Below are 14,810 nucleotides of genomic sequence, written 5' to 3'. Positions count from 1 at the left end.
AATTCACTAGAAGAAGCAATCTTAAAATGGTACGGCCAACAACCTTCTAGTGGGGTACCGGTCCGGGCAGTCGAATTGAAATCTGCTGCAATTAAATTAGCAAACCATATGAACATACCATTCAGAGCAAGTGATGGATGGCTCTGGCGCATTCGCACAGAGCACGGAACCATAAATAAAAGAATTTACGGCGAACCTTCAAGTGCACCAAAAGAAGAAATAGAACCCTCGGTTAGTGTTCTGGGGTATACCATACCCCAGGTACTCCTTTTATTTCTATAAAATCGAAAGTAGATGAAATAGCGTTTTCTAGCGTCTAGTAGCTGTAGTTTATACATGTTTTCTCACGATGATCTTGTTACCAGATGTACATACAATTTCAGTTTGAATTAGGAGTTGCTCAAAGACGGTTGGGGTGTGTGATACCCCGGTACACTACTGTTGTAACTACACTACTGTAGATTTGCATATTTTTGATATTTTTTCGAGATGTACTATGATTTTTATTTTTCTTTCAGCAATACTGAATTATAGAATAATTATGTCTTACGAACAAGAGCAGGAAAGGTTAAAACGTTTATGGGCGAAGTTTGGCAGTATTTCTGACGATGATAAATCGTTCATTGATAGTGAATCTGAGGAAGAACAAACCGCATTAGAAAGTCAAGATACAATCATATTGAACACACAAAAGGGAGGATTCTGAAGAAGTGGAGTCTGACGAAGAGAGTGATTGGGCCAGTTTCTGGTACTAAACGTTATATTACTTTCGATAACTGGTTTACCAGTTATCCGCTCATGATCAATCTACTTCAGACTCATCATCTTTCATCGGTTGGGACAGTTAGGAACAACAAAAGGAAAATTCCAACAGCACTTCTGAACACAGAGGAAGAGAAATTCACAGTTCAAAATTTGCCTCCAAAGAAGATATAACGGCTGTCTCATATGTGCCAGAAAAGTCAAAAAATGTAATCCTCTTTTCTACATTGCATCATGATGATAATATAATTGAAAAAACTGGTGAAAATAAATTACCTGAAATTATCGATTTTTACAATTCAACCAAAGGCGGTGTAGACACATTGGATGAGCTATCTGCTAATTACAGGGTACCAAGAAATAGTCGTCGTTGGACTTTGACACTATTATTTTGGTTTTTGTTTTTTGTTTATAAATTTTATTTATAAATTAAAAAGACGAATTTTTTTTAAAGAACTGGGTATGCAGCTGATTTCTGAGTTTCGAAACCAACAATGACAAAACCCTTCCTTGCGTCGACCACTACGTGATGATCAGCAAACAGAGGTACATCAGTTGGGACCTAAGCGACGTAGGACAAGACAAGCAGTAGATGTTCTGTTTGTCTAAGAAATAAAGATAGGAAGACTTTTTACATACGCATGCGATGTGATACTCCAATTTGTTTGGAACACGCAATAATGACGTGTTCAAATTGCGACAATTTTGAGGAGAACTTTTTTATTTTTTAATGTATTTTGGCGAACATTTTTGTCTTTAGTTTGGAGAATCTTAGGCTATAAGGTTATTTAGAGTTGTGTGATCAATAAAATTTTTCATAATATCTGACTGTATTATTGTTCACTCGTGTTTTTTGACTAGCATAATTGAAATATTTTGGATAAATGATGTGTACCATTTAAATATAAGACTTTTACAGTACCATATTTATTTGAATCATAAATAAGTAAAAAACCAAGATTAACCATTTTAAATGATTAAATTTAAAAATTTTAACCTCCTGCGTTAATTAATTTGGGGTATGACATACCCCAGAACACCTCTCGTGCTAATTTATCTAGGCACACTAACGCAGGGTTAAAATCTCAGGTTTACAATAATGACAAAACTGGTTTGTTATGGCGTACTTTGCCTGAAAGCACACAAGAACAATCAGCAAGGACAGGATCTTGGCATAGCTTTGTGCTAACGCCGATGGATCGCATAGATTGACTCCTGTAATAGTTGGCAAATCTCGTAAACCTAGAGTTGTAAAAGACAAAATGTATCATCTGCCAGTTTCATATTATAGATCTAAGAAGGCATCGTTCACCTCAGATATTTTCAAATATTGGTTTTTCAAAGAACTTGTACCTTCAGTGAGAAAATTTCAAGAGAAGAAATTGGGAATATCGCCAGCAGAAGTAAAATCTTTATTGTGTAAAATATTCTACGTTCAGAAGATGGCAACTTTAGCTGTATATTTTTGCCAAAAAATGCAAAATCGTTTATTCATCCCATGGACCAGGGAATAATTTTGGCGAGCAAACAATTATATCGCTGAAAGTTGTTAGACGAAGTACTGGTTGTATTGCACGATGGAGATAATGCAGTAGATACAAGAGGGCAGCGTACCTTGCAAAACTTAGGTTCTTACAATTAAAATTTTTTTTTTTAATTTTGCTGAAGCAAGAAGTAAAGAGCAAACATTAAAAAATGGTTGGAAGAATTTGTTTGATGGCCAAGATGCAGACGTAGATTTAGAAGGGTTGGAAGTTGCTGATTTCTGTAGGACAATACATCTTTTTTTGATTTATTTTAAACATATTTCTATATAACGGACTTTCAGCTTTAACGGACACTCCGTCCCTCCAAGTAGTTCGTTATATCGAGGTTTTACTGTACTGATATTAAAGCTTTATGTTATGCCACACGATATTTAAGTTTGCAGTATAAAAGCAACACTTAGCAATAATATATGGGATGTAATTTATTTATTTTGTTTCAACGCTGTTCAAAAACCTAGTTTATTTGTTTTAACAAATTAAACTCCGTCGTTAAGATCATAATGTCGACATTAAAAAATTAATGTATTTTATAATGAATTGTTTATTCTTAAAGAATTATTTGAAAAAAACCTGAAAGACCGCAAAGAAACAGCTGTACAATATATACGTATTATCTTTGTAAATATTTTATAAAAAAACTAATGTCAAATGTAGTAATCTCTTTACCTTTTCATCATGACCAATGTTCCGTAACTGTTTTGTCCTCAAATGTCACTTATCACACGAACGTTGCAACTGGTAACTTCACATTTTTGATCAAAAACTGACTGAATGCGAACTATATATTTTTCCAGGCACTTAAATTTACGATATTTGTTGAAAAATCAGAAAATAACAATTTCTAGTCACGATGGTATCGTATAATGAGTTATAATGTCTGTTTACGACCTTGTAGTGCATAGACACACACCTCGACGAGGATATTGCAAAAAGCTTAAATTTTTTCGACGGATTTTTATGTCCACGTTGAAACGAATCGGCATTTATTTTTAATGAATGATAAACAACAGTTGTTTATTTATTTCTAATATAATATTATTTAACTTTTTTCAATTGTAATAGATTGTTGAATTGAGAAAAAAGCTGATAAATAATAAATAGGTTATGAATTGGTTTTGATTCAAATGGATGAACACTTTAGTTTTGCCTAACATTATTACATAGAAGTTAAATTAAATTAATAATAAAGAATAATTTAGCAAAAACTAGTTATTGAGAAATTAAATTATCTAATTTCTTTCAAAAATACAGAATTACATGTCAAATAAAAATACGAATAACGATATTCTAAATGAAGGTATAAACAAATTGAAGTGAATAAAGTAATATCAAATTTAAAAAAAAAACGACTTTTCTTGTTTTGTTGGGCCTCCCAACACTAATGTAGCTTTTAGTTTATCAAAACTATCAGTAACTTAACATACAAAAAAAAATACCAGCGGATAAAAATGAAATCTCACACTACAGTGCTGTTTGTCAATCCAGCATAAATATGACACCTTTATCCACTAATTATATATCTAGTAGGCAGTTGGTTGCTAGTGTATATGTATACAAACTTATCTTCGTGTCTTCTCAGCTTTGGATATAAGGTAATATAATATATAGACTCAAAGTGGTTCTTTCGCTTAAAATATAATGCACCCAATATCTTCTTTCTCTTCGTCGACGTCGATGTTTTAACCTCCGATACAAAACCCATAAACAGATTGCCTAATCAACTTCAATTTTCGACGACTATGACGCTACAATGCTGTGTTCTCGTAAACTCGGAATAAAAAAAGCGCGAACATCTGATTATCATCGCGCGTTAACAAGCTACAAACGTGCGTTGTCGCGCGAATGTAAAATTAGCCTAATTGTGACTGTTGTGATAGGAAACTACACAATTATCAATTTGCTATATAGTACCCTGAAACTTAAAACTAAAATTTTGCAATAACGCTAATAGAAAAGTGTGCAGAGTATAACAAGCTTATTTTTCTTACATTCGTAGATTATGAAAAGGCGTTTGGTACTATAGATCGTCATAAAATGCTTCGAGCATTGGCTGACTGCTGCATTGACTACCGATATATCGCCTTGATTAAAAGTATTTACGAAACTGGTACAGCTTGTGTCCGTCTTCATGAAGATACCAAGAAGTTTCGAATAGAACGTGAAATTAGACAAAGTGATACTATCTCCCCTAAATTATTTACAGTTGTTCTTGAATATATGTTCAAGCAAATGGAACGAGAGGATAACATGGGAATTAATATAAATGGGGAAGATCTGAACCATCTAAGATTTGCCGATGATATCGTTTTAATATCTGATAGAGTTGATGAAGCTATAAAAATGCTGCACACGCTCTATAAAGTGTCAAAAATAATTGGTCTTAAAATTAATACCTCAAAGAAAAAATTTATGATCAACTTTGTAGTCAGCGGTAAAATTCTGATTAGGAGCCATAGCATCGACCAAGTAATAGCTTACAAATATCTAGTGCATGAGATTCGCTTAGGTCGAGATAATCAGACAACTGAAATACAAAGAATGGGCTGCCTTTGATAGACTGAATAACATTTTCAAGTCTAATATCCCAGTTTGTTTAAAAAGAAAGGTTTTTAACCAGTGTGTTTTACCGGTTCTTACATATGGTGCAGAAACACTGACTCTGACAAAAAGAACAATAGATAAAATAAGAGTTGCACAGCGCGCTATGGAAAGATCAATATTAGGTATTACCATCAGAGATAAAGTACCAAACCTAGAAATAAGAAGAAGAACAGGAGTCACAGATGCAGTTGAAAAAATAGCCATAGCTAAATGGGCTTGGGCTGGACATGTTGCCAGATTAACGGATGATAGATGGACCAGAAAGATTCTGGAATGGCGACCAAGGCAAGTGGCATATCGAAGCAGATGATGAGCACCGACTAGATGGACGGATGACATCAAGCGCATCATCACAAACTGGATGCAAGAAGCTCAAGATAGAAATAGGGGAAAATTTTACGGGAGGCCTACGTTCTTCTTCTTCTTCACGTGCCATCTCCGCGATGGAGGTTGGCAATCATCATGGCTATTCTGATCTTAGATGCTGCCGCTCTGAATAGTTTAATTGATGTGCATCCGTACCATTCCCTCAAGTTACGCAACCATGAGATTCTTCTTCTTCCTACACTTCTCTTGCCCTGGATTTTCCCTTGTATAACCAATTGAAGTAGGTTGTATCTCTCATTACGCATAACATGCCCCAGGTATTGCAGCTTTCGTGTCTTGATGGTTTCCAATACTTCCATTCTTTTGTTGATTCTTCTCATGACTTCGTTGTTTGTTACATGCTCGGTCCATGATATCTTCAGGATTCTTCTATACACCCACATTTCAAATGCTTCCAACTTTTTAGCAGTCGATGCGTTAAGTGTCCATGCTTCTATCCCATAAAGCAGAGTCGAGAAAATATAGCACCTTGCCAGCCTAACTCTCAAGTCCAATTTTAGTTCTCTTGCACAAAGTACCTTTCTCATTTTATTGAAGTTTGTACGTGCTTTCTCTATTCGAACTTTGATTTCTTTGGAGTAATCGTTTGTGTGATTAATTATTGTGCCAAGATAGGCCTACGTTCAGCAGTGGACAAATATAGGCTAATTGATGAATTGCTGACACTTAATAAACTTAAAAGATGAGCAACTCCTTACGGGGAGGTTATGTACAAGAGTAATAGACCAGCATTCCTATGTTTGATAGAGTAAAACTTATGATAGAGAGATCCCACTAAATATTATAAAAATAAGTGAAATCGTCAAAACATAAGATGGACTTCAGAATATATGGACAGTTTACGGAACGTATAGATACAGGCAATGGAATAAGACAGGGGATTTCACTAAACTCTATGCTATTCACTGTAATCGTAGATAAAGTCATAAAGAGCGTCAATAAGGGACGAGGATACAAAATGGAGAACAACGAAAATCAGAAGATGAAATATTCATAGCTCAAAATGAAGATAGGCTTTAAAGACTAGTTCACAGATTTAATAAAAGAGCAAAATAATTTAACAGGACTACTCCACCTCAGACAATTGGAAGAATAGTTATTAGTAAGGATTCAATAAGATGTGGACTGAAAGTCGATGGAGTTAACATTGAATTGAATTAATGAAATTGAATAATTGAAGTAATGGAAATAAAGTACTTAGAAATTAGACTTTCCATCTATGGGGACGTTAATAAAGAAGTAAGAGATCCAATACAAAGAGCAAATAGATGAGCAGGATACCTTAATAACACTATATGGTGAAACCGATACATTAACTGCGAGAAAATCAAGAAGCCATAGGGCCAGTATAAGACCAATAATGACGTACGCGTCATAAATAAAACATGACACAGCCAAAACCTAGAAATTACTGGAAACTGCATAAATGAGAACACTCGGATGAATTACAGGAACGGCACTGAGGGACCGAATAAGGAGTGATGAAATTAGAACAAAATGTAATGCACAGGGTATAAACGAGTGGACACTAAATATGAAAAAAAAAAAAGGATGGAACAATCACATCAGTAAAATGGCGGACACAAGAGTCGTTAAAGTAGCGAGGGACAAACCATCAAGTGGTAGAAGAAGTATCGGTCAACGCGCAAGAGATAAAGCCATAATTTTCTTTATATGAATATATTACTTTAAACTATAAATGATGTATCATTGATGTGTTATTAACTTAGTAATGTTGATTGGTTAAATTAGTATTAAAAATCAGAACCATATTAAAAAAACTGCAACTTTTGTATATATGTATTGTCCATACACCAGTAAATATAGGCAAAAATCCTATAAATAAATTGGAACCACTCACCATGAACAAAAATAGTCAACGTCAATTTATGATGCGTAAAATCCTGAATAAATTATACCTAAAATTACTGATAGCGGTTGTTGTGTCTAATAATAAATAATCAAGATACTAGCACCAGTAAATTAATATACAGTACCATTTCTAGAAATATACGAACTTCTATCAGTTATAAATATCGTAAGTTAGAAAACCGCAATATTACCGGAGGTTTTTGTTAAAAAACTCAGCTGAAAATATATATAGAGTAAGGAACAAACTATTTTTAATAAATTTAATTTTTGGTATATGTAATAATTATTTCCTTTTGCGTGACTAAATGATATATTTTTAACTTAAATTAACCGTCTTAGCCTCTCTTCATCTATTTTTTGGCATTAGGATTCTTAATCACCTTAGTACTGAAAATACACATACACATATGAGTCTCTTAAAAGGAATAGATAGAAACAGTCTTAAAAGGTTTTAATCTTTTTTTGTGCAAATTGTTTTATATATAAACAATACAAGTTATTAGAAGACACAAACGTGAGAAAGTGATGATAGGTGCACAAAAATGCCACTAAGAAAAAATCAGACAAATATAAAACTTCAGGGACGAAAAAAAAGACAAGCAGAGAAAGAATATAGGCAGATAGGACGGGATAAAAGATATTTTTGAAAAAAAAAAAAAGAACATTTGGAACATCAACCCAAAGAACCAGAGGAACCTAAAGAGAAAAATTTTAATTTTATAAGGAAATCAACCAGAGTAAAAAGGAATTTAGTTCTAGATTAATTATTATAAGAAATAGGGAAATATGACATAAAATATATGAAGAGAAAAATAATATACCGACTGAAGAACAAGTGACCAAGGCAATACGAAATCTCATATAAACTGAGTTTCTAAAACACGGCACACACAAACTTACACCATATGTAGCCTAACAGAACTAATTTGAAGGCATATTATGAACTACCAGAGTGCTGAAACATAGTTGTATCTATTCATAAAAAAGAAGATCAAACAATTTGGGAAAGCTTTAGGAGAATTACTCTACTAAACATGTAATAAAAATATATCTCATCGTGTTTATGGATGCTATAAAAATGTAATAGCAGAGTACATTTCGCAAGGGAATATCAACTATCGATCATATCTTCTTCAAGTACCATCTCCGCGGTGGAGGTCGGCATTCATCATAGCTAGACTTCGGCAAATATGCAAATAAAAATGTAGAAAATATGCGCATAAATATGCACGTGTTTACCCGAAAATATGCAAATATTTTACAAAATATGCATACAAATAAATAAAAAAATCGTAAAATAGTAACAATTTTATTTAAAAAAAAAAGTGTACATAACTAAATATTTCCTACTATTCATTAAGATTTACATTTATTTTAAGTAACTACATCATTTTTAAGTATGAATAAACTTATTTAGAATTATGGTAACAATAAATGACCAAGTGGTGTTCAAAATTTTCTAACAAAAACTTGTGGCTTTTGTTTGAGTACATATATTTATATATGGAAAAACTTCGTTCAACATCAACTGATGTAACGGGAGCATTTTTCAAACTAACCAAAACATTTGGTTCTAAATTAATTGTTTCCGAAATATTTCCAGCTAGAACACTGACTACTTCTGAAAGAATATGGTAACCTTTATTTTTTTCCATAGTAGCTTCAAATTTTTTTAAAATATCTTTTCCAATATTACCTCTAACGTTCCGACAACATGACGCAAATTCTTTTATTAATGCTGTACTTTCGAACAATGACAGTTTTGGTGATTCTAACTGAGTAATTGTTTTTTGAACAAAACTAAAATTTGATTTTATAAATGAAAGTTCTTGTTGAAGCAAGTTACTCTGAAAAGTTTGTTTAGAATCCAAAAGAGATTGGGAACTTTCATCTGTTAACGTATCAATTATGTTCTTTATTTTAACAAAATGATCTGCATAAAAATTAGCTGCTTCTAACCATGTTCCCCATCGCGTTAAAATAGGTTGTGGTGGAAGAGGAATATTAGGTAGCATTTCTTTATAAAGTTGAATTCTTATAGGAGATTTAAGAAATACTTTTTTGACACTGGATATCATGGTATTTACAAGAGGAAACTTTTTTCGTATTTCCTCTGCAACTCTGTTTAATCCATGCGCTACACAAGTAACATGTATTAAATCTGGGAAAAATATTTTTAAATTTTGTCCTGCTTTCACCATATAAGGAGCAGCATCCGATAAAATAAGCAGTAATTTATTAGAAGGAATAGTTGTCGGAAGAAAAAAAGTTGCTAATGTTTCTTGTATAAAACGCGAAATTGTTAAAGCATTTGTTTTCTCAAGTTGCTGGCATGAAATAAGATGAGATTTTGGTAAGGTATCTTCTTTAAGAACACCAATCAATAAATGAGCAATATACTTTCCTGAGGAATCAGTGGTTTCGTCTACAGATATGTAAAAATAATTATCTGCAATTTCTTCCTTAATATTAATTAACACCGACGAGTATAGCCCGTTCACATTATTTCTTCTTAGAGACCGATCACTTGGAACATTAAGTTTGCAATATTTTTTTAGAAACGAACTAAAATTTACATTTGCCAATTTTGAAAGCGGTATGTTTGCAGACACTAATGCGCGACACAAGTCTTCATTAAAAGTTTCTTGCTCATCTAATTTTTTTGAAGTAGATTGGAAACATTTAGCCATTGAAGTTTGATGTTTTCCTCCTATTTTTCCTTTTTTTGCAATGTGTGAAGCAGTTCTCACATGTTGGTCTATCTGAAATTTCTTCTCACATGCTATCTATAAATAAAAATAAAAACCTTTATTTTAACCCAACCTTTAAAATATAAAAATATACAAAGTGTTTTTGGTTAATCAAATAACTGGTTTGGAAAAAAAACACTCGCTAAGTGTTTTAAATGCAGTATTAATCCACAAATTAGTTTTTGTTACTAACCATTAGTACATCATATAACTTATTTTAAAATTCAACAAAAGTTTTTTTTTTTGTTAATTCAATTACAATAAAAATAATTGTGTTTTAGAATATCTGACTTCATAAAAAAAAGTAAAGGTGAAAAATTTTTCTAAATACACACCATTGTATTGTACCATGGACAATTTTTTCTCACTAAAGGAAGCTATTTTTCATTTAAAAACAACCTACGAGTACTAAATTTCAAGTAAATACGTTTATTGGTTTTAAAGTTATTGTTGTTATTAACTAAAAGAATTTAATTTTTTTTAATTTTAACACCCTGTATCTCGAAAAGTAAATAAGTTTGACCCCTCATTAACTATATCGTTTTGTTTAATTTTTCGAGAAGTATCTACAGTCAAACGTTGTAAGTGTCATTTGGAAACACCCTGTATGTATGAAATATTAGATATTTAATAGAAAATATTAGATACTTACAATTTTGCCACAGACTGAACAGTAGATTTTTCCCATATCCATAGACAGCTCTTTATAAGGTTTAATCCAAGTTGAAGCACTGGTTGTTTTTGGGCATTATAAAATCACAATCTTCCTTTTTGTTACGCACAACGAGTGTTTACGCTTTGAATATCAAAACAAAAATGATTTACAAATCTGAGCATCAAATTAGAAATGTTTAGGTACCTAATTCAATAAACTGGGAGATTTTGGAAAATCCCTAAATTAGGAACAAAACTATTAGCCGTTTACCTGCTGCTAAGATACAATAAATTGTAGATAGATTTGAGGATTAGATCATAAAATGCAAATGAGCGAACCCTTAGCGATTATCCAATAACTGAATGCCTCAGTGACCGAGACTTTCTAAGAATGTTGAGGGCTACTTAAATTGATCTTCTTTGAAATTGTAAATGTTTTGTACCTGTATAGATTACGTACTTAGATCATTTCTTGATTAAAATGACTACAAAATTTTATACAAGAATTGAAATAAATTGGTATGTTTAAAAATTTTCAAATACAGTATAAAAATCTGAACTTTTATGCACTTTATGCAAACTTTTATACAAATATGCCAAAATATGAAATATTTGCATAAAATATGCACAATATGCAAAATATGCAATATGCATATTTGCCGAAGTCTAATCATAGCTATTCGGACTTTTGAGACGGCTGCTCTGAAAAGTTCATTTGATGTACATCCGTACCGCTCTCTCAGGTTGCGCAACCATGACATTCTACGCCTCCCTATGCTTCTCTTTCTTTGGATATTTCCCTGCATAATCAGTTGGAACAAGGTGTATTTCTCTCCACGTATAATATGTCCGAGATATTCCAATTTTCTTGTGTTAATTGTATTTAAAATTTCTATTTCTTTATTCATCCTTCTCAGAACCTCTTTGTTTGTGACGTGTTCTGTCCACGATATTTTCAGAATTCTTCTATACACCCACAGCTCGATTCCAGTTTTTTCATTGATGTCGCATTCAAGGTCCAAGATTCCATTCCATAAAACAAAGTCGAAACAACCTAGCACCTCGCCAACCTTAGTCTTAGTTCCAATTTTAAATCCCTTGTACATAGCACTCTTCTCATTTTGTTGAAATTTGCTCTAGCCTTTTCTATTCTTTTTTTTGATCTCCTGAATGTAATCATTTGTGGAGTTAATCGTTGTTTTCAGATATGCATATTTGTCCACTTGTTCGACGTTGGTTCCGTTTATTAGAAGATTCTCGTTATTTCTTTGAGTTTTCGATATTCTCATAAATTTCGTTTTCTTGACGTTCATTGTTAGACCGTACTCTTTTCCATACTCCGCTATTCTGATCACCAGTCTATGAAGATCTTCAATATTTTCGGCTAAGATCACAGTGTCGTCCGTATATCTAATGTTGTTAATGGGAAATCAATTTACCTTTATTCCAGCTATTTCACCCACGGAGTTTTTTCATATTTGGTTATGGATGACTTTCAGTAGTAACTTTAGCACATGAGACATCAAGCTAATGGTGCGGTAATCGCTGTATTTTCTTGCGTCTTTTTGGGGAGACAAATAAAAGCGACGGTAACAACTCTTTAAGTAATACGCCTGAACTATAAATTTGGTTCAAGAGTGTCACTAAAACATCAATGTGCTTTTCATCTAGAATTTTTAGGATTTCTATAGGAAGCATGTCAGGTTCAGGGCTTTTTCCACTCTTCATTATTTTTAATGCGTGTAATATTTCTTCTTTTGTAATATATGAACCTATTTCTTCTGACGTAAGTTCTATGTGCTCCAGATCTCCTCTTTCTTCATAGAACAGTTCGTCGATATATCTTCGTACTTTCTCGTCCGTCTGTGTCATAGTAGTCCCGTGTCTATCCAGAAATGCACCAGTAGGATTTTGTTTTCTTAGTTCTACCAGTTCTTTAACTTTCTTGTGTAGGTTAAACAGATCATATTTATTCTGAAGGTCTTCGATCTCTTTGCAAACTTCTTCAAAGTATTTTTCTTTTGCCTTCTTTATCATCTTCCTGATCTCGTGTTTTATCTCTCTGTATTTATTTTTGTCTTTGTTTTTATATGCTTTGATATGATCGATGATAATCGATCATATATGAACATGCAATTAACACCCACCATTTTTTTGTCGACTTTAGATGTACATATGACAGTAACAAGAAATTAATTTAACGTAACTAAAGTAAAGTTGAATATTACCATATACTTAATATAATTAAAGAAAGTATGTCTCTAGACAATCTATTATAAGAAGAGAGGAGAGAACATAATATCAAAACCCTTTTACTTAAAAACAGAAAATAAAATTTCATGTATCCTATTTAACATTATTCTGGAAAAAGTTGTAAAGGAATCGGGGCTAATAACAAATATTTCATCTATTCATCTATAATCACAATAATTAATCCCCTGGCATGGATTAATTAAAAATAACAAATCCCCTGGCGATGACGGAGTAGTAATCGAAGCCATCAAACTAGGTGGAAATAAAATTATCCAGGCTTTGCCCAAGCTTTTCACCGAATGCATCTACCAAGGAAAAACTCCTTCCCAGTGGAACAATGCAGTCATTGTTTTGTTACACAAGCAAGGAGACATAACAGATCTAAAAACTACCGTCCTATCAGTTTGTCCTCACACATATATAAACTTTTTACTAGTGATAAAGAACTTGATAGAAAAGTCTGCAGAATACAACAAACCATTGTCACTGATATTTGTGAACTACAAGAAAGCATTCGATACCATAAGCCATAAGAAAATATTAAAAACATTGACAGAATGCCGAAAACACCATCGCTACACAAACATAATCAAATATATCTACCAAAATGCCACAGCCAGCATAAGACTATCGGAACAAGAAACAAATAATTTCTGTATACATCTAGGAGTGCGGCAAGAAGACACTGTCTCTCCAAAGTTATTCAAGACGCTTTTAAAGCATACTTGTAAGAAGGCAGACCTGAACCAGCATGATATCCACATAAATGAGAGAGGCTCAATCATTTGAGATTTGCAGATGAGATTGTATCACGCTTCCTTGGAGGTCGGACTAAAGATTAATATGAACAAGTCGCAAATAATGACTAATCTGGTGCTAAATCGAAATATTGCTGTTGATGGAAGGTATATTGTGCAGAATGCATCGTATAAGTACTTAGGACATGAAATTTGGATCAAATTGGACCTACCCATATGCCTCAAAAGGAAAATCTTTGACCAATGTGTGTTACCTGTACTTACTTATAGAGCGAAAACATTAGTACTAAAAAAATAGGTAGTGAAATATGATTTCTGTGACTCAGGGAGCTATGGAGCGCCATATGTTGGGCGTCTCTCTGAGAAACGGAATCACAAACGAAGAAATTTGTCGTAGAGTAAAAACAGATTCCATCGAAAAAATCGCGTTGCTAAAATGGAACTGGTCAAAACATGTTGCAGGATTATCAGACAACCGATGAACAAAACGAATTTTCAACTGGAGACCAAGACAAACAGCACTGCGGAGCAGACGTCGCCCACCAACCAGATGGACTGACGACCTGAAACTTAGCAGTTAGAAGGACAGAGCAGTAACTGAATGCAAATCGCAAAAGACAGAGACAGATGGAAAGAGCTGAGGGAGACATATACCCAGCAGTGGACACATACAAGTTGATGATGATGATGTTGTTAGTTGTTGCTCTGGAAGCCATCAGGGTCTTTTAACGCTAGTGCCACAAATTGGTCGCATTGTTCCTATAGTAATCCTTTGCAAAGTTAACATTAACCTTTTATAACTTAGTTATACCGACTGATGACGACCAAATAGTCAGAAATACGTATAGACGGTTGCCTTCCATCGATATATTTATTTTGATTTTTGTTTTCCTGTTTGCGAGACATTCCATTACACTGTATTTTACTTTTTAGTTTAATTTAAAAGCTACCAAGTGGTGTACAGAGTGTCCGTAAAGTATGGAATAAATTCGATATTTCCTAAATGAAAAGCCTTTTTAAAAAAATCTAAAACACGTCGATTTTTAAATTTAATGTTCTACATTCTACAATAAAATTTCATTATATAAGATGATACACATTACAGTGATGACGTCATCGGCTCTTTTTTTAAATAGAACACCCTGTATTTTAGGACATTTTTAGATCGATAAAAATGAGCTGATTCCAAAAAAGAATACTGGGGGTCTAACGGATATAATTTGAAA

The 14,810-nt window shown here is 33.0% G+C and overlaps 1 protein-coding gene across 3 annotated transcripts in view; it reads right to left on the bottom strand.

Moving 5' to 3' along the window:
* LOC140450289 (uncharacterized) overlaps positions 1 to 14,810 on the bottom strand; it is a 194,271-nt gene that overhangs the window by 153,402 nt on the left and 26,059 nt on the right. The window contains exon 1 of one of the 3 annotated variants that reach the window (XM_072543821.1): positions 2,976 to 3,151. The exons of the other annotated variants lie outside the window; for them this stretch is intronic. Within the exon in view, the coding sequence (XP_072399922.1) occupies positions 2,976 to 2,986 (11 nt within the window). The 5' untranslated portion in view covers positions 2,987 to 3,151. Of the gene's footprint in view, positions 1 to 2,975; positions 3,152 to 14,810 lie in introns of those variants that run through there. 3 annotated transcript variants of the gene reach the window in all.

This window comes from Diabrotica undecimpunctata, chromosome 9 (assembly GCF_040954645.1).
Source record: "Diabrotica undecimpunctata isolate CICGRU chromosome 9, icDiaUnde3, whole genome shotgun sequence".
NCBI lineage: Eukaryota > Metazoa > Arthropoda > Insecta > Coleoptera > Chrysomelidae > Diabrotica > Diabrotica undecimpunctata.
Note: the sequence above shows the minus strand (reverse complement) of the source record. Positions and strands in the feature narration are given on the sequence as shown.